General features: G+C 35.5%; 3 protein-coding genes across 3 annotated transcripts; 1 reads left to right on the forward strand and 2 right to left on the reverse strand.

Moving 5' to 3' along the window:
* Positions 1–20: 20 nt before the first annotated feature.
* LOC108321050 (uncharacterized) lies at positions 21–4886 on the reverse strand. The gene is made up of 7 exons (XM_017552694.2): positions 3144–4886; positions 2928–3049; positions 1727–2428; positions 1143–1575; positions 911–1049; positions 734–830; positions 21–650 (listed from the first exon to the last, which is right to left on the reverse strand). The coding sequence occupies exons 1-7, from the start codon at positions 4236–4238 to the stop codon at positions 533–535; spliced, it is 2706 nt and encodes a 901-aa protein (XP_017408183.1). The 5' UTR covers positions 4239–4886; the 3' UTR covers positions 21–532.
* A 2419-nt stretch (positions 4887–7305) lies between these two features.
* LOC108321036 (LRR receptor-like serine/threonine-protein kinase GSO1) lies at positions 7306–11750 on the reverse strand. Its single transcript, XM_017552664.2, has 2 exons — positions 8053–11750; positions 7306–7841 (listed from the first exon to the last, which is right to left on the reverse strand). Exons 1-2 carry the CDS (start codon positions 11474–11476, stop codon positions 7471–7473), a joined length of 3795 nt encoding a protein of 1264 aa, XP_017408153.2. The 5' UTR covers positions 11477–11750; the 3' UTR covers positions 7306–7470.
* A 4153-nt stretch (positions 11751–15903) lies between these two features.
* Positions 15904–17849, forward strand: LOC108321112 (peroxidase 7). The gene is made up of 3 exons (XM_017552761.2): positions 15904–16554; positions 16646–16988; positions 17336–17849. Exons 1-3 carry the CDS (start codon positions 16165–16167, stop codon positions 17740–17742), a joined length of 1140 nt encoding a protein of 379 aa, XP_017408250.2. The 5' UTR covers positions 15904–16164; the 3' UTR covers positions 17743–17849.
* The last annotated feature ends 383 nt before the right edge of the window (positions 17850–18232 follow it).

Below are 18232 nucleotides of genomic sequence, written 5' to 3' on the forward strand. Positions count from 1 at the left end.
GGAGTAGAAATGAAAAAAAGAAGATATATGTATAATAAACAATGACCAGTGTGACAGGAACATGTATAGTAACAATATAATTTTTCCCGCGTTTTTATTGTCATTCTAACTTCATGCACTATTAGATTATAGCTGCCACTAATGTTAGATCTTTCTAATTTCAAAAGAAAAAAGAGGTAACTTACATATCATTCTTTTGATTTGATGCTATTTGTTTTTCACCCTTCCTCTGTATATACATGTGGGTGTTGTGTAAGCGTTTGTCTTAGTTTTATTATTATATATATCCTTGTAATACAAGACTCGGACTTTATTATGCTGAACACTGACACATGAACAAGAAAAAAAAAGGGTTAAATTTAAAACTATGAAATAATGTACAGTGATGTTGTTTCTCCGCAAAAAAATCATACACTCCCTTGACGAAAGTACATGTAAAAAAGGAGAAACTCGTGTATGGTTTGTGATGTTAATTGTAGCAGCTTGCTAAGGATAGTCGTATGGAGTGATGAGATTCTGTCGAATGTGACACCTAACCGTCAATATATACTCGAACAACATCCACTATTTTAGCCCGACATATGGGACATTTTCCACTGTTACATTGCAGCTCGATGGCACACTTGAGACACGCACACATGTGTCCACACCTGCAATGAAGTTGGTGATTTTTTCTCCGAAAATGGAAACAAACAAATCATTTTCATTCACAAGCAATTAATTAATTAATTACCTGTACAAAACAGAGTCAACTTTCACCTCATAGCAAATGCAGCAGTTGCCTTTCTTTTTTGGAGTCCTGTTACGGGATTTCTTTTTTTCTTTTTCAACTGTAATGGTATTTTCATTGCATCAATTGTATTAACACACTCACGTTGAGAATTAAAAGATTATAGAAATGAACACAAACCTGAGTTAATCTCTACTTTCATGGTTTGTTGTAATTCCATCTGCATATTCATGCAGCCCTTTATGATTTTCTTCAGGTCAGACATCTCGTGATAGAGTTGCTCCATGTGCCCTCTCAAATCATATATGAGTTCCATTTCCTGTATGCAGAGAAGTTTTTGCATTTAACAAGAGATTTAGGAGCCCGGTTGTATTCACCATATGTATCAAGATCATACCAAATGCAAACTCACCATTGAATGATGGTTGGTGGATGGAGATGCAGATTGCCGACTCTCCTGATAGAAAGATTGAGATTGATAAGGTTGTCGGGATAGTGAAACAACTCTATCAAAATCGTCACCGGCTTCATTGTCCCTGTAACTGCATGATGAGGAACGATTAGAATAACCACCAGCTTCATGATATGGATCGCTTATCAAGCTCTCATCCTCATGCTCATGCTCATCTGCATTTTCCTTCTCTTCTTCTTCCTCAATTGCATCTCTTCCATCTTGAGAAGCTCTTGCAGAATGCAAGCGTTCTTGTAAAAATGCCATCAATTCTTGGCTGTTTTCCTCATAGTCCTGGCTATTGACTAAATGTGCTTGAGTTCCCCTATGAGATTCCATCAATCTATCCATTCTATCCCGAAAGTCACTAGAAAGGAAACTTGACACTGTTCTTCTGCAAAAATAATATACTAATGTTCAGATGAATGAAGTTTATACAAAAAAATAGTTTCACTATAGAACATTATTAAAAATCTTCTTTTGTTGTCCATCTAGTCATTTATGCAACTGACACAAGAGGAATAATTTAATAGAAAATTATGTACCTTTCAAGAAGCCTCCTTATATCCTCATTCTGAGAACCAGTTTCAAGCATCTCTCTATACCAGGCTTGCCTGCGCTCTTCCCAATAGCTCTTAGGCCTAGAAATTTCACTGATCCAGTTATAATTAGTTTCATAGTCACAATTCTGGTCAGTTTCCTCTCCCTCCATCTCATCACCATAACTGCTTTCAGCATAATTCTGATTACTTGCCTCTTCTACTGTCTCCTGGTAACTGGATTCAGCATACTGCTCGTTACTAATATCTTCTTCATTTACTGTCTCATCATTACTACTTTTAGTATTAGCATTCTGTTCGCTACTCGCTTCTGCCCTGTCTGTCATCTCTTTTAGACCTGAATCAGTCATGGACGTCGTTGCCTCACTAGTTTCTTTTGAGTCATTGTGTTGAGCCTTGGCATCTGAACGTGGATTTGTTTCTTGGATCATGACATCTGAACTTGGAGGAGCTTCTTCTGTATTATGATCTATTCTAGTATGTGAAACAGACTTTTGCGGGGATTTTGTGGCATGATTTGCACTACCATGAGCTGTCTGGTTTCTTGTGTCTTTTCTGACTTGATTAGTGGTGGCAGAGTTACCCAATTGAGTGGTTTTGTTAACTGCCTCTCTTTGAGGACTTCTTGGGTTAGCTACTTCTGCATGGACCGGAATTCTAGGTTCAACCCCACTGCAAAATCTTTCCCTGTATGTCATAAAAACATTTCTCATTTAGTATCTTTCAGGAAAACTTAATGACGAGGGATCTCGCTGTGTTCATTTTATTAAAGAACTAAACTTAGATGGCACAAAAATGAACTCTATGTTTAATTAAATGGTCAAAAGCTTACGAAAAATAATTAAAATTGTTTATTCACCAAATTACCAACTTGGGTCAGATTTATAGATAAGAATTTGTGCATATAATGAGTGCAAACTATATGTATCTGGTGCACCTAGTGGCGGTCACTTGATATACTTGATAAATGAAATATTCTTGAAACAAAAAGCCAGCTACAAAAGAAAATGCTAATCCAAATGCATTTACTCTCTTCTCAACTCTCATCACATTTAAAATTATATCCTTCAATGCATTTTTCTACTGCCTTTAAATTCAATAGCTTTCTTTTTTAGACAAGGCAAAATCAATAGGTATGGTTTAATCAAAGGAATTCATCAATCATGAAGTTCTGAAATGGTCAAACCTTAATTGCATAATTGCAGACCCTTGTGAATGTCTGTTGTTTACTTCACATGATGTTGAATTCTGCCGGGAGCGATCATTAGCCACCAGATCACGTTGCAATAATTTAATCCGAAGCAATGCCTGCGTTCATGCATAGAAAAGTAGTCAGAATCAGATCTAGTAAAAAACATAACATAGCAAAAGAAGAAGAACCGCCCTTTGGCTTCTGTTTTACCTGAATGCGACCTCTTTGTGCGAACTTAGACACGGTTCCACGCTCTGACAAGTTGTTGAGCTCCCTGTGCCTGTCATTCTCCATCTGCATAAGCATATCATTGAATGCCTGACGCCCTCTAATTCGCAGGGGACACACCAATTTATGCTCCGAAGGTGGTTGTTGTTGACCACATTCACGCTCTCTACAAGGAGAACCTGTCACACTACTACTAAAATACCCTTCTTGTTCATTCTCATCAACAAAGGAAGCTGTTGGACTCTGATTCTGGCTGGTAGAAGTGAGTTTCTTTATGATGCTAGCAACACTGACACCACTCTCAGACCTGGCTTGTGGCGAAATGGAATGGTCACTCGATTCCCACTCAGGAAATGAGGACTGAAAGGAACTTTCTTCATTCCCTGAGGGTCCATCAAAGCATTCTTCCTCGGGGAATGAAGCATTAGCATTCTCATTCGTGGGAGAAGAGGACGAACCAATCTTCTCAGACGATGTGTTCGTTTTGGAGACACCTGATTGTTTCAGTCTCTTCTCCCATATCTGAACAAGAGAAGAGGCAGCCATATTAGGGATCTCCAAGGAGCACGATTCTTCCTCAGATGTCGAACTGGGTGTCCTTGGGAAAATGTCAACGTCATCCATTGACAACAGTTCAGCCCCATTTTCCAAATTCGACACCATCTCCCGAGCCTGTCTCGCTGCCCATCGATCGAGAAGCTGTGAGTGTCTGGGGCTGATCAACATGGACAAAGAGGTCTCCTTTTTGTTGTTGTTGTTGCTGCTGCCGTTGTCATTGAAGGAGTTGGCTCGTGTGAAACGAAGTTTCTCCAAGCGACTGTTTTTGGGAGCCTTACGCTGGTTAACGCCTTTGTTCGTGCTGCCGCCGCTGTTGTTTTCGTTTGTTGCGGAATCAGAAGACACCCCCCGGCACGTGTTAATGTCCGTGACAAAGTTCTTGTTGTTTCTTTGTAACTTGGCATGATGATTATGCGTGCCCTTGGCGTTGCTTTCCCTGCATTCTTCGCGGTGGTTGCGGTCTCTCAGAACGGAACCGAAGGGCGAGGAAGAAGCAATCTCAACCTCGGAAGATGCCATGTGTCCGTTGTTGTTTTGTCTTGGTTTGTGGAAACCTTTACGAAGGAGCGTGTGAACGTTGAAACAAGGTAACCCATTTGAGGGAAACGGGTGGAGATATTGGAGACATTGCAACCTTACAAGTCTCTTCTCGTTTTGCTGAAACACAGAAAAAGACAGAAAATAAAAGAAAACAGGGGAGAGTGAAACAGAGGAGGGAGTGAAGGAGGGAGAATACGAAGGAGAAACGAGTTGTGGAACGGAAAATAGGGAGGCTTTTATGGCTTATTAATGCTCCAAATCATCTTAACCTCATTCCCGTTTTCTTTGCCTCTATTTAGAGCTCTTTCGTAACGAAAGTAGAGAAATAAAAAAACAAAAAATAACGTTGGCTGATAATGTTTGTTTCCTGGTACCTAGGAACGTGTCTTTTGGTTGAGAGGGGTGTGGCTAAAAATGGAAGAAGGCTTGTCGTCGTTGAGGTTTGTTTTGGTTGATGTGAGAAGAATAAGGAAACAGAGTGTCGGAAAAGTGCAACAGAACTTAGAAAACTTAGAATTGTTATAGACGAATATAACAGTATGGTGTAGTGAGAGAGAGACGTTGAGTTTGAACCGTTGAGATTGTGGGGTAAAGAAAAAGAGAAAAAAATAGAGAAAGAGAGCGTCCTATTTATTTCTATTTGCAGATCACTCTCTACTTTTTCATTCTGTTGACCAAATTAACTTCACAAGCAACTCTGATTTTGTGCTTTCATTCACTCACTTTACACTTTCCTTTCACACTTTCATCTTCTTTTCATTTTGTTTTCCTAAACAATCTCATCAGTTTTGCAAAATTTTTGTACCAAATTTCATCACTAATAATACTGAAATAGTATATTTAGATATAAAAAAAAATGCTAAATATAATAGTTACAGGAAGGAATCAAACTGTTTTCTGGTACTGAGTTTTTCCTTCTGTTTTCCTTTATGTTTCTTTTATCACACTTAATTACTTTTTAACTGAATGACTGAAATAAAAAAGATATTCACACTTAATTATTTACTTCTACCATTTTTAAATTTAAAAAAATAATTAATTTGTGATATTATTAAAATAAAAATTCCAGTACGATTTGATATATGTATTATTATATTATTTAATAAGTTAATAAGAGATAAGTTGTTGACATGATGGCAGAAATACTGTTTAAATAAAAAATATAAAGATTATAAAGTTCAAAATGAAATTTGATTCGTAAGATTTTACGGTTTTACATTGTCTTTCTTAGAATCATAGATTAAAATTGCGTGATTGTATTTTTTTTTTAAATTGTTCATTGCATATCAGTTTTATCTTTTTAGTGATTTTAGTTCAAGTAAAATCAAAACCGGATTAAAATTTAATACAATAATATGTATATATAATACTTTTGCGAAAAGTAAAATCTTAAGACTTTAGAATCTTAGAGTTTAGGTATATTACAATTTCACTATTTACAATTTTGAGAGTCTTTTACTGTCCTAATCATAATATCAATTTTAAATATCTTGCTTAGATTTATAATATGTTACTTGTCCTGTGATTTAATTAGAATATTCATTTTTTTTTACTAAAATGGCTTCCTTTTTCATTTTAGAATACTAATAAATGTGTATTGATGGGCATTACTTTTGAAAGAATCATTTAAATTTTATTTTAAGTAGGGATGAATTTGAAACGATTTTGATTTGAATTTGTAGCTTATTATAGACGTGTCCGATTTAATTGTGCAATTATATTATTTGAATTTTAATTTGTAGCTACTTTGGTGGGTGTATGTCTTCATTTATGTGTATCATTTTATTAAGCAATTATAGCTTGAATTTTAATTTGTAGTTTCTTTTATTGAAATGTGGGAATAATTTAAATTTGAATTTGAATTTCGTATATTAATTAGAAGCAATAGTTAGGTTATGATATATGCTGTACATAACATCATTTTTTTCAGTTGAAATGTTAACTAGCTAGACGTGATTTTATATAGTTGAGACTCAAGTAAATTATCACAATAAAAATAAAATATAATTCAAGATAAAATTTGTCCTACCTTTTCAAATTTTAAGATATTTTTAGAATGATTCATGTGATTTCATATGCAAATCATAACGAAACCACATTTAATATAAGATTCTTCCGCTTAATATACTAGTTTTTAAGGTATTTAATATAATTTCTTAAACTTTCATATGAGAAATAAGTAATATTATATGTTGATAAATTTATATACTTAAAAAATTGTCAAGATTAATCACATTTGAGAAATAGAGTCAAAATTTTAAAGGTCAACCGAAATTATTCCACAAATATTTTGTATCGCATGTAAATGTAAATGAAGATTTTGCATAAAAGTTTAAGTTCAATAATGTTTGGATTGTAAAATCATATCAATTTTTGAATCTTAGTGATTTTTTTTTTCATTTTAAATATTTTTAGTAATCATCCTTAAAAAGATAACCTATGTCACCGTTACATGATTTATCTATCATAATGTACTTTAGATAAACATATTAGCATTTAGTTAAAAGAACAAAAAACTGAGTTATTCTATTTTTTTCCTCTCACTTATACAACATAGATTTAGTTTAACATTGTTCTCTACTCTCACATTAATATTATTTCAATTACCATATTCTTTATTAATTTTGCAATTTTATAATGTGTCATTTTTGTATTATTCATTAAAGATTTCATATACACCCACACACAAACAAAATGACTGTTAATACTATACTATCTTTTTATCTTACATTTTTAATTTAAAATAAATTGTTTATATTAAAAAAAATAGTGTAACTTAGATATTTTACTGATAAATTAAATGACAATTGTATTGTTTTATTTTTGGATAAAGAAAACTCAGGGATTATTTACTTTCTATATCTTAGCATGGTATACTGCATTTACTTTTCTTTTATATTTTTATAACTGATTTTGATTCCTGTGTTATATTATATATATATATATAAACATTTTATTATTACTTTTATCAATTAAACGACAAGAGATTTCTGTAAAAGAAACTTAACAATATATATAAGAAATATTTATATATTGACACTAAATATTAAAAAGAAGACACCTGCATTGCCAATGATACATTCCAAACACGAAATAATCTTAATATATAGGATAAGTTTTGGAAGAAGCAATGCAGAAACATATGCTAACCTTACACACAGCAACATTAGCAAACATGTCTTCCTTCATCTTGAATATGTCGGAAAGAAAATCACCAGTAACGATCCATGTTTTTCTTCTCAAAATCCACAATTTTGTTGTTGGATACGTGAAGGAGATGATTGCATACTTGCCTTGATGTTGGCCTCTCTTGTGGTGCAGTTTTTGTGCAGTGTATGGCTATCTCGAGCACCTGCAATGCAGCAAACTCTTCACAAGGCAAAAGGGGTTTCAGCTTAGGATCTATCACTGCTTCAACCGCAATGCCTTCCTTCTCAAGCTGCATCTTCACCCATCTCACCATGTCCATCTCTGCTCCGAAAGCTGCATCTGTTGGCACTTTTCCAGTAACAAGTTCCATAAACACCACTCCCATGCTGTACACATCAGTTTTCTCTGTGCCCTTCAGTGAGTATGCATACTCTAAAAATATAGAAATGTCAATCAATGGTTAACAATTGGACAAGATACTTAGATGTTTCTGGAACGAGATTCTGATTAGATTAAATTAAAGTTTCATCAGGGTATTAAAAGTTTGCATTAAAAAGACAAAACTTCAGTTCTAATCGTATCTATGTTTCGTAAAAGAATGAGATAAAGAACAATTCAAGTCAATGGTGTGATCAACTATTACCTGGGGCTATGTATCCATAAGATCCAGCAAAGCAAGAATTAGATTCTGCAGTAGATTCTGGATTCTCAACAAGTGATTTTGCTAGTCCAAAGTCTCCCAGGTGTGCCTCCATGTCGGAATCTAGTAATATGTTGCTGGATTTGATGTCCCTGTGAATGATCTTTGGCACACAATCATGATGGAGGTACTCCACTCCGTGAGCTAATCCCATTGCAATTTTGAACCTTGTGTCCCAATCAAGGATCCTCTTTGCTTTGAGAGGCACCCCATGTAACCAATCCCAAACACTCCCATTCTCCATATACTCATATATCAATAGGTTCCAACCTGTTCCTTTGATTCTGTTGCTACAACAACCCATCAGTTTTACCAGATGCCTATGTTTGACCCTCCCCAAAGTTTTGATTTCTCTTATAAAGCTTTTGTTCAACAGATAATCATCTTTTCCTGAAATCTTCTTCACAGCCACGATCTCTCCAGAGGGCAATTCGACTCTGTACACTGTCCCGGAACCTCCACAACCAACTACGAACTCGTCGCTTAGATTGTTTGTGGAACCCATGATATCGTGCCACCTGAAATCTCTCTTTGCAGGCACGTTTAGAGGGATCAACGATCGTTTATGTGCTCGTGATGAAGAGGAGAAAACAAAACTCACTTCACTGCCTCTCCTGAAAAATTCTTGCTTGGTTTTAAAGAAGACGATCACTACAAGTGCAAGTAAAGCAATTGCAGCTAAAGCTGAAAGTGTAGAGACTATAACCACTGATGTGCTGCTGAAGACTGATCGCTTATTGCCGGAACCATCACCACTTTTGCATCTTTCAAGAGAGGCTCCACAAAGATGAAGGTTCCCTTCAAATGACTCTCGAGGCCAGCGGGAGAATTGCTTATCCAATGCTCCTTGAAGGTTATTGTAAGAGATGTCAAGCTTCTGCAGGCTAGTCAATTCACCAACTGCTGAAGGCACTTCTCCAGTGAGTGCATTGTGAGAAAGATTAAGTACTTCCAATTTTGACAGCATGCTAAGTGAAGATGGGATATGACCAGAGAGATTATTGTAACTTAAGTCCAAAATGCTTTGGATATTTTGGAGACTTCCAATCTCAATTGGTATTTCCCCACTAAAGGCATTCCTAGATAGCTGCAGCTCATAAAGATTGCTCAATTTTCCTATTTCTTGAGGGATTGGTCCAGAGAAGTTATTATGGTCCAGCCTGAGGGTGTTAAGAGATACAAGATCACCAATATCACCTGGGAGACTTCCATTGAGAGAATTGTTATTCAAGGAAAGAACAATCAAATTGGGCTGTTTGAGTAGGCCTAGTGGAATAGACCCAGAAAATTGATTGAAGGAGAGCTTAACCTCTCCCAATTGAGACAAACTTCCAAGCCATGGTGGTATGTGTCCAGTTAGAAGATTGTTGTTTAAATCAACGTGTGTCAGGTTATTACACAAAGAAAGCTCGTCTGGTATTCCACCTGTGACTGAATTTCCTGAGACGTCTAACAATGACAATGCGGTGATTTTTCCCAATGTCCTTGGAATTTCACCAGAAAACTTGTTGTTACCTAATCTCAGCCTGTCAAGGGAAGGTGAATTTCCCAGGACAAAGGGTATTTCACCGTCAAATTCATTATCTGTGACATCAAAAGAAAGAAAGGAACTAGAGCTACATAATGGAACCAAACTACCATTCAGTCTGTTATTTGAAAGATTCACTCTGGTCAGGTTTGCTACATTTACAAATTGGTGAGGAAGACTACCTTCAAGAGAATTGTTGTAGAGCATGAACAGCTTCAACTCTCTGAGGAATCCGAATGTTGCAGGAATGCCACCTGAGAGCCGATTATCTGCCAAATCCAGCACAGTCAGTTTATGACAGTTCCCAAGTGTGGGGGGAATCACACCCACAAGCTCATTCTCCCTAAGGTGCAAAAAGTTCAACTCTTTCAGCCTCCCTATAGTGAAGGGAATTTCACCACTGAAATGGTTTCCAAAAAAATCAACCATTTCCAAGCTTGAACAGTTACCAATCTCGAAAGGAATCTTCCCTGATAACTGATTATCATAAAGATACATTATCTCCAATTTCCCAAGCCTCCCAATCTCTCTCGGCAGATTACCCCGCAAGTTGTTATGAAACAATGCAAGAATCTGCATGTTAGTGAGGTTTCCTATGAAGGGAGAGATTGAACCATCCAAAGTGTTGTTGTGAAGCAAGAGATCAGTTAGCCCCATCAACCCATAAACCTCAATAGGTATTGACCCATTGAGATCATTGCCTGATAAATCAAGTTGTTTCAGGGATTGGCACTGACCCAACTCAGCTGGTATCTCACCATGAAGTCCACAATCTGACATCAGCAAGTTCTCCAAACTTGTTGCATTGGAACATATGGTTCTTGGAATGGTTCCATGGAGTTTGTTCCCAGAGAGAACCAAATATTGTAACTGACCCATGTTCCCTAACTCCTTTGGAATTTCCCCAGTGAGCGTATTATTTGACAAGTCAAGATTTTGAAGTTTACCCAATTGAGCCAGAGACGGTGGAATACGACCCTCGAGTTCGTTACCCATTAAATTCAGATATGTAAGCTGACTCAGCTGCCCGAGTTGACTCGGAATTGACCCGGTTAAGCTGTTGTTGGCGAGGTTCAGAATTTGAAGTTTCCTTAGTAGACTCAGTTCACTCGGAACCGAGCCATTGAGTCTGTTCCCAGCGGCGCTGAAGACTTCAAGGCTCCAGCAGTACCCCACTTCGTACGGAATCGACCCAGTCAACTCGTTTTCCTGCAGAGTCAAATATTGCAACTCACTGAGTCGACCTAGCTGGGCCGGGATCTGACCGCTGAGTCTGCATGAGGCCAAACCAAGGTACTCAAGGCTGGGCATATACCCAAGTGTCTCGGGAATCGGGCCATTGAGTTGGTTGTTACCGATTCGCAATACTCGGAGATGCATTAGCGAGTCTAACTCGGTGGGGATATGACCGGTGAGTTGGTTAGAGTGGAGAAGGAGAGATTCCAACGAAGTTAAGTTGGAGAGGGCAGATGGAATAGGACCCTCGAGGCGGTTAGAAGAGAGATCAAGGTGGAGTAGGTTTTGCAAACGACCGAGTGAAGGTGAAATGGACCCACCGAGTGACGAATCGGAAAGGTTGAATCCCACCACTTGCACCGAGTCGTCGTCATCATCCAAAGCATTGAGCTTCTTTGATCCACATGACACTCCTCTCCAGCTACAGTAATCGGTGTTGTTCTCTGACCAATCACTTAAAACATTTTCTGGGTCTTGAGTGAACGATGATTTCACCTCCAAAAGCACTCTCATGGTGCTCTCATTTCCACGGCAAAGGAGTGCAGAATAAAAACACAAGAGCACAATGCCAAGGGTTGAAATCCTCATTGATGCTTCTCTCATTTTGGGATTGAACGAGTGAAGGAGTTAGTGAGGGAAGCGGTGGTGGGTTGTTCTTTAGCTCAAATAGTTGCTCTTATTAACAGAAAGACACATGAAGACAAGTGAAATTTAATGGTGTAGTTGTGGGTTGGGAAGCGGTAGTGGTTGTTCTTGGATTGTGAGCATGTATTATTGGCAGAAGATAGAAGTCCCAAGCTTCATGGTAATGGTGCATGCTTTCACATGTTCTCTTGAAGTGTGTATATGTGTAAGAAAACTGAGAGGTTTGATTATGATGCGTCTGCATGACATGCATTGGAGATATATAGATGAGTTGGTAGCAGCTGAGACTATGTTGATAAAGCATGCCTATCATCCATGAATGACTATAAATGAGCATGCAACTGTGTCAGTCACCTGCAACAGTGACCAATTACCATTTATGGCAATAACGCTTATTCATTAAATGTGAAAGAGCTCAAAGCTAAGAAGGTCAAACTAAGGGTTAAAAGAGCGCATTGGAAATAGTATCAAAAGAAAAGGTGGTAACAAATGATCCAATAGTAAATATCTCATTAAGAATTTGTGATGTGATACAACAGAAAAAGAAAAAAAAAAAAAGGTGAAGTCATGAAGATTTGAGGTTAGAGTTGTGAAAATATAGAGTGGTTGGGTGAACAAACAGGGAAATATCATTTGTTGGATTTTACAAGGTTTGAAGAAGAAGAAAACCCCATTGAAAGAAAGTGAACAGGTAAATTTCCCTTCAAAATCATTTTGTGTCTGCATCTGTAGTTTGTCTGTTCTACTAAGTCAATGGAGTCCCCACAAAGTGTTTGTCATATTATACGTAAGCCACGTAAGGGGTTCAATCAATGGTTAACATTTGTGTTGTGCAGTTCTTCAAGTAACGCGCATCACCAACAAATAAAACAGAAAGTAAAAATATTGCAGTAAATTGAAGAAAAGTTGTGTATTTTATGCATGGAAATTGTTATTGTTGATGTTATATTGTTGTTGTTCTTCTTGGGAAGCTTAAAATGGGTTGATGTACCAAACCAAGACGCGGTTTTGTAGAGCTTTCGTCTTTTTGATTGATTCGTCACACTCTGCATGCACTGAACCCTCTTGGCTGATCTAACTGGTCTTGTCTTTTTTTTCCGATTTGTCCACCAACAAGGTTACTGTTGTAACTGTAGCATTACTTAATAAACTAGTAATAGTATATTTTAAGTTTAATTAAACTTTAAGTCTATCATAAATTTCGAAAATTTTAATTAAGTCTTTATTCAACTTTGGTAATATATTGATTTCTAAAATGTTTTCTTTTAAATGAGTATATGTTGTTAGATTCTTTGACTGTGTATTAATTATTTTGTTGAATTGACAGAAAAGGTTTGCATTGGTAGTTGTAAATTTGTACATTAACACAGATTCAAATGGATGTGAACACATGATAACAATTATAATCGTATCCAGCACATTCATTAAAGAACTTTCTTGTCTCTCTTCATAAATCTTTCAAACTCTTATTTTGAGTTATCATCCTTAAAGCCATATATCAACCAATAAAGGCAATGAGAATTTGTTCTAGCCTTGGTGATACAAGCTAAAGCACTAGAAATCCATTTTGATTTCAAATCTGTGTTGAACTCTGCTGCAGAATTTCAATTCTGTTTTAAATCATGAATCTGTTTTCCAGTTGATTTCTTTTGATTCTGGTGCTTTATACAAACTTGGTTGATGTTGTTGAAGGTTGCTAAAAGTGTAGCAGACCATTACAAGCAATGAAATGCAATTTGCATAGCTTGGTTGCTCACAATTAATAGCATCTCACTGTTCAGTTTTTAATTCCAGCTATTCACCGTGCTAATATTATTTGTTTGGTCTATTCTGAGTTTGGTCATACTAAGCATTCTAATTCTAGCTTAGTTCAGTGCATTCATACTTCTTTGAGTCATTTTCACTGTTGCTTAAACCTTTTGATTCTTGGAAACCTGATTTTGGTGGTGTGATGGAATTTTTTACTGCATAATTGGCCATAGCAAGGTGTGATTTCGGTTTATGTTGTTTCTGTGCTGTTGGAAAGCTTGAACAAGTTTAATTTGATGTTTGAAACTTGCTAGCACAGTTCATTTAATCATATCCTGGCCTATGTGCAAATTTGCTTTCTAAACCATCACTTTTTGGGTTAAAAAATGGAAGTGGAGTAGTGATTTTGAGTTGCAAGCGATTTATAACTCATTTCAGAGTTTAGACACATTTAAAATCATTAAAGAAAGTTGCTTAAACAGTCAGTTGTGCTTTTGAATCACTTCCATACGAAATTGAGTGTTAAACCACCAAACCAGGGACATTTTTCTGGTGCAGAATAGCTATTCCAGCCACTGTTTTGGTATTTCTTCTTCAAATTCATTTCTGGATTGTGGAAAAAGCTGGTTCAGTGTTTAGATCGAAATTAAATGATCAAAAGAAGTATAATCAAGTGATAGAAAGCGTATAGAACCTTGCAATCCAGATTAGAGGCCCTAAAACTCAAAAATTCAAAATCTGAAATTCATTTGGGCATTTTATCAAACACTTTGCAAAATATCAAACAGTTTGATTCTGGATGTGTTTTGATCTGCGATTTTGATTTCTTTGCTTGTTTAATCCATTCTAGTACCTTTCTTAGGTTCCTTTTGTGTCCCTACTGTTGTTCAACTCCTAGCATCATTTGATTTTGCATTTCTTGACCTCTAGAATGTCCATTCCAAATCTGTTATGCTGAGAACTTTGGTGCCGTGAATTTACTTCTGTTTGGTGTTTGTGTTGGCTGAATTCATTGGTGCTGTGACGTCATATTGGAGTTTCAAAGCCTCAGTAACCATCCCTACCAAGGTAGCATTTTAGGGAGTGGAGAGGGGGTTGAATGGTAGCATGAGAGTGCTGACCAGCAAGTGAAATTGCCACTGTTCCAGCAACATTTCAGCAAGAAAAACAGTGAAAATTTTGGCAACTTCACTAGCCAAATTTTGAGATACAAGCCAAACAGTTGAGTGATGGTGAGATTGAGTATCTATCATTTAAAAGAAAGTTGCTAGTGGAGATAAAACACCTGAAACAGTACAGGAAGTGAGATTTGAGTGAATGCACATGAAGCCAAATAGCTTTGGGCCGAGAGAAACTCTGCACTATATTTCAATTGCTGAAAAAGTTCTTTCCTAAATCTGAATTGTGCTAATTACTTAGATTTGTGCAGCCTTTGATTAAATTGACATTCACAGGGGTAAATGCTGATCAGATGGAAAATTGAAACTAACCACATCTGACCATTTCAGATTTCTTAAGCCTTTTAGTTATCTGGTTTTGGATAGTTGTGCAATCTGTTTTGAACAGTTTGGTTCATTAATTGTGATTAATTAGGCAAACAATCCTTATATTACACGCTGTTTGATACTATTGAACTGTCGATCTTGCTGCTTGTGCAAAAAAACTTGTTTTTGAAAGCTGATACAGCAAAGTAATATACGGCAGTGATACAGCATCAAATTCAGTTTTAGAACATGAGTTGCTGCACTTAGGCTCATATACTCATTTTTGCTGAATTGAAACTTGTTACTTTTTTGTATAATTTCATAATAAGATATCTAGTATTAATTTAGACATAGAAAAAAAAAACATTGTAAGTTCTTTGATTGATTGTCCATTTATTTGCTACATAGAAAAAATATAGCATTAATGTTATAAATTAATTACTGTCTATTAATTTGTAACATTTATTCATAGGATTGATTTGTTACAATTATTTATATTATTGATTATTTTTAATGAAATTTAAATATTTGTATTAACTTTTTGATTTATATCATTTTTGGATTACATTTTATATAAATAAGACTTTTCTTATTAATATATACACATAAATTAGTCTTCATTCTCTGTAATACTTTTCTCTTCATTTTTTTCTCTTATCTCTATTATTTGTTTTATTTTGTCACACATTATGTACACGATACTCTAACCTATATTGGGGTATTTTCTCTCTAGATACGGCTTTGCGTGTGTCAACCCATGTTCTTTCTAATTTTTTATTTATTTATAATTTTATCTTATATATATTCTTATTTTTGTGATAATAATTATTTGATTTTGTCAATTTTCATCTGCCTTACTATTATTATAGTTATTATTTATATTTAATTAGTTTTTCTGATATTTAATATTGTTATATTAATCTTATAGTTTTATACATCAAAAGAGATTATTATTATTAATATTTTATAAGCTAATTTTATACATGTCAAATCTTGAAAATTTTAAATTTGTGACCATTGATATTTTAAAGAAAAATTACTTATCTACTAAAAAATTTAGATACAATAAATATTAGTGATTAGTGATGTCATTAAAAATATAATAAAGCATTTCAGCAATTAATTTTATCCTTGAATACTTTTGGAAAATTATATGGAAGTTGTGCTACTAGTATTTTTTAATGAATTATTCAGTCATGTCCTAGCTATATAGAAGTATCATTTTTCATCATAATAATAGGAGAGAGATAAAGTATGGAAGAGTTGTGCTAGATTTTGAGGTGAACAATAACAGAAAACAAGGGAACATGCTAACATGTCATGTGTTGCTCCATTTTGTGCTTGGCACGTTTGTCTCAGCCTTAAAATAATCCCAAGATCATCTTCTCTGTATAAATCACTCACCTATCACCCATGTCACACCTATCATATATACCTTATTTTAGTTCATTTGTGGTGTCTATAACCCAAAAAAGAGAGAATATGTGTAACTCTTCGCTCCCATTGTTTCTTCTTTTGGTTCTCTGCATCGTTTTAGCCTCAGCTGATCCTTATTACGGAAACTCTGACTATAAACCTTCATCATCTTCATACACAACCACAACAAGTGACACTGTCTTCTCTCTTAAAGTACCAACGTTAGATGAAACCACATTCGATAATCTTCTATCCTTTGGTTACTACCGTAAAAGCTGCCCCCAGTTTGAGTCCATTCTACACAACAAAGTGAAAGAATGGATCAAGAAGGACTACAGTTTAGGAGCTAGTCTCATGAGGCTCCACTTCCATGATTGCTCTGTCAGGGTACATAACATGCATTATCATTATCTGAGAGTGAAAAAGTGTTTTACTCAAACAATAACACAGTATATCAATATTATTTGAAACAATGCAGGGATGTGACGGGTCTATTCTGTTGAAGCATGATGGAAGTGAGAGGACAGCAGAAGCTAGCAAGACACTGAGAGGGTTTGAAGTGGTGGATGATATCAAGACAGAATTAGAGAAACAATGTCCCAAGACTGTGTCTTGTGCTGACATTCTCACTGCTGCTGCACGGGATGCCACAGTTGAGGTAGGTGGACCTTATTGGGCCGTCCCTTATGGTAGGAAAGATGGTAAGGTCTCCATTGCTGAGGAAGCAGCTTTGGTGCCTATGGGCCATGAAAACATCACTTCCATGATTGAGTTTTTCCAGTCCAGAGGCATGTCTGTGCTTGACTTGGTCGTTCTCTCAGGTAAATAAACTAAATGAACCATTCTTACGTTTATTGTCTTAAACAACAATTGACCATCAAACAACAACTTTTGTATACCATGTTAAAAAACAGATTTTAACTCTAACATCCTTAGATAATCCATTTATAAGTTTCAGTTTAAGTCCACCTATCAGAAACTATTGTAACGAAGTTTATATGATCATTCTCTTGAGTCTGTTATCATAGTATGTAAGATTATTTGTGTTGGTGAATGGAAAATACTAATATATTTTGCTTATTCAAGTTGTATAGTTTGATGTAGCAACTTATTTCAAAATGCTCCTCTGATTGCTATGGTTTTATGTATGTGATGATGATTATGTTAGGGGCTCATACTATTGGAAGAACTTCATGTGGGTCCATTCAACATAGGCTATACAATTACCAAGGAACAGGAAAACCAGACCCAACAATAGATGGTAAGTATCTGAATTTCTTGCAAAGGAAGTGCAGATGGGCCTCAGAGTATGTGGATCTTGATGCTACAACACCAAAGATCTTTGACAATGTTTACTACATAAATCTGAAGAAGAAAATGGGGTTGTTATCTACTGATCAGTTGCTGTACTCAGATCCAAGGACTGCACCTCTTGTTTCAGCATTGACTGCTACACATTCTGTCTTTGAACACCAATTCGCAGTGTCCATGGGAAAGCTTGGCATTGTTGATGTTCTCACTGACCAAGATGAAGGAGAAATCAGGACCAATTGCAATTTTGTTAATGCTTATTGATTTAATCTATAATTGCTTCCCATGATTTTTTATTTTTTTTTTGTACTTGGGATTTGTTTATTCCCACTTTCTTCTTTTCTGCATGCCAATGCTTTCAAATTGTTACATCTTTTTTCTTTTTGTTTGTTTTCTCTTCCTTTCATTCTATCTCTCGTTGACTGTTTTTGGTTTTAATAACGTAACTCCTATATTAATTATATATATACATATACTAATAACGAAAATAAGCATTGCAACCATTATATTGAAAAATAAGAATTAAATAAAGTAATTTTATACATAATCAGTTATAATGTATAAGATAATTTAAGATCTCTATGTTGTTCCTTCCTACTTAGTAATAGTTTAAGATCTCTATCAGATTAATAGTGAATATAAGAGATATATGAGTGAGTCTGATGATTTATGGTTGATTATTGAGTCTTGAGTAAGTAATCTATATGATGAGATATTGTATTTATGGATTTTTTAGGTTATAAATAAACATATA

The sequence above is a fragment of the Vigna angularis genome, chromosome 4 (assembly GCF_016808095.1).
Source record: "Vigna angularis cultivar LongXiaoDou No.4 chromosome 4, ASM1680809v1, whole genome shotgun sequence".
Lineage (NCBI taxonomy): Eukaryota > Viridiplantae > Streptophyta > Magnoliopsida > Fabales > Fabaceae > Vigna > Vigna angularis.